Source organism: Mizuhopecten yessoensis, unplaced genomic scaffold (assembly GCF_002113885.1).
Source record: "Mizuhopecten yessoensis strain PY_sf001 unplaced genomic scaffold, ASM211388v2 scaffold3235, whole genome shotgun sequence".
Classification (NCBI taxonomy): Eukaryota; Metazoa; Mollusca; class Bivalvia; order Pectinida; family Pectinidae; genus Mizuhopecten; species Mizuhopecten yessoensis.
The window spans coordinates 977,003-978,681 of record NW_018404943.1 but is presented as its reverse complement, the minus strand read 5'-3'; the positions used below and the strand labels follow the sequence as shown (position 1 = coordinate 978,681).

Here is a 1,679-nt window from a genome sequence, read left to right as displayed (position 1 = left end):
CAATAAACAACACGAACTCTTAGAATACCAACAAACAACACGAACTCTTAGAATACCAACAAACAACACGAACTCTTAGAATACCAACAAACAACACGAACTCTTAGAAAATCAACAAACAACCGTGTACTTTTACAAACAAAACAAAAAACAAAAAAACGTGTACTTATAAAAAAAAAAAACAACCTTGCAATCTTGTAAAGAAAACCAACAAACAACGTAGGCTCATTAATTTACCTATACACAACATGTAGTTATAAAGCAGATGACATTATTGTTATCCTTCCGACCGAAATGTAAAACATGACTTGAATCCTGAATATGATTCCAATAACTCTCAGTTTCAAACTTTGGTATAATGTGCGACTTATCGTGTATCGTCGATCGTACATTGAAAGGCTTTGTCGGCTTCCTCGCTTCCATCCATACACACGATGTTAATCTGACTCTCTGTTGTGTCCGCCATCATCACACCGCTAGTTGTTGTTTCACGAGTACGATAAATCTTATGTATTCACCGAGCTAAACCAACCTACTTTGTTATCAGTTATCTGTAATCTAGCCTACAGTACAGATTTTGACCTGAATTCCTGTGTAAACAAGTTATAATTCATTTACTGACAACATGTTTATTTTCTTAAACTGAAATATGCTGCACCGATTCGGAGACAGTTTGATAATCCTATCTTGATGAGTTGTAAGCTGTACCTGGAATTCTTTTAGTGTGTCAATACTTAAATTTGTACTATGATGTGAGTCTTTTTTCCTTCCACCTTCATATTTGCTGGGCTAACAGAAATGTAAATACCGGTGCAATACTCATTTGTTAGCTTTGATTTGATTTATTTCACATTAAATACCTTCTCCATCAAGAGCCAGTGTCAAAGTCAGAGATCTACTTTGTCTTTGACCTTTGGACTCAAATGACCTTGACCTTAGGTCAGTTGACTCCGTGTTAAGTTCTGAGCAACTTTGCTTCATAATAACATAAAAAAAAATGTTCATCAGTAAAAAGATACAATATTTGACGTTGACATTGACCCAGTGACCTTGACCTTGAGTCTTTTAGACTAAGACCACAATTAATTTTACTATATGTTTCAATGTAACATTTAACTTCATAAAAAATTCCCAATATCCGATAGCCAACTTTCCATCTAACCTGGTCAAGAGCAACATCTTGGGAGTAAAATTTCAAAATTTCAACATAGCATGTTGGCCTTTTTCTTGAGATAATCGTCTGCATGTGTCACCAATGTCAAAAATAAACTTCTGGGTCAGGGGTAGAGGTAAACACAGGTCTTTTCACACAGCACCCTGCAGAAAAAAATAATGCACAATATAAAAATTTGACAAAGTAATTGTTAGATTGATATCTCCACAGTATTTTAACACCAAACTTTTACACAAACACTCGAGTTCTAAGAGGCATAGTATAGTTTTTACTAAAGTACCTATGTTTCTAAGGGACTTCATTTGTGGGTACTGAACCCGGAAGCATTTAATTGTGACATCAGTCCTATTATGGTGACTCCTTGTTAAATTCCGACCAACCGTGCTTCATAATGTCATAGCAAAATGTTCATCAGTGAAAAGATACAAATTTGACTTTGACCTTTGACCCAGTGACCTTGACCTTCGGTCAAATGACTCCTTGTTTAATTCCGATCAACACTGCT

The 1,679-nt window shown here is 35.4% G+C and overlaps 1 protein-coding gene across 1 annotated transcript in view; it reads right to left on the bottom strand.

Moving 5' to 3' along the window:
- The window catches only part of LOC110447251 (universal stress protein Sll1388-like), a 6,360-nt gene extending 5,842 nt beyond the window's left edge, over window positions 1–518 (bottom strand). Inside the window, exon 1 of the mRNA XM_021492822.1 lies at window positions 391–518. Within this exon, the coding sequence (XP_021348497.1) occupies window positions 391–469 (79 nt within the window). The 5' untranslated portion in view covers window positions 470–518. The remainder of the gene's footprint in view (window positions 1–390) is intronic.
- Window positions 519–1,679: the final 1,161 nt, after the last annotated feature.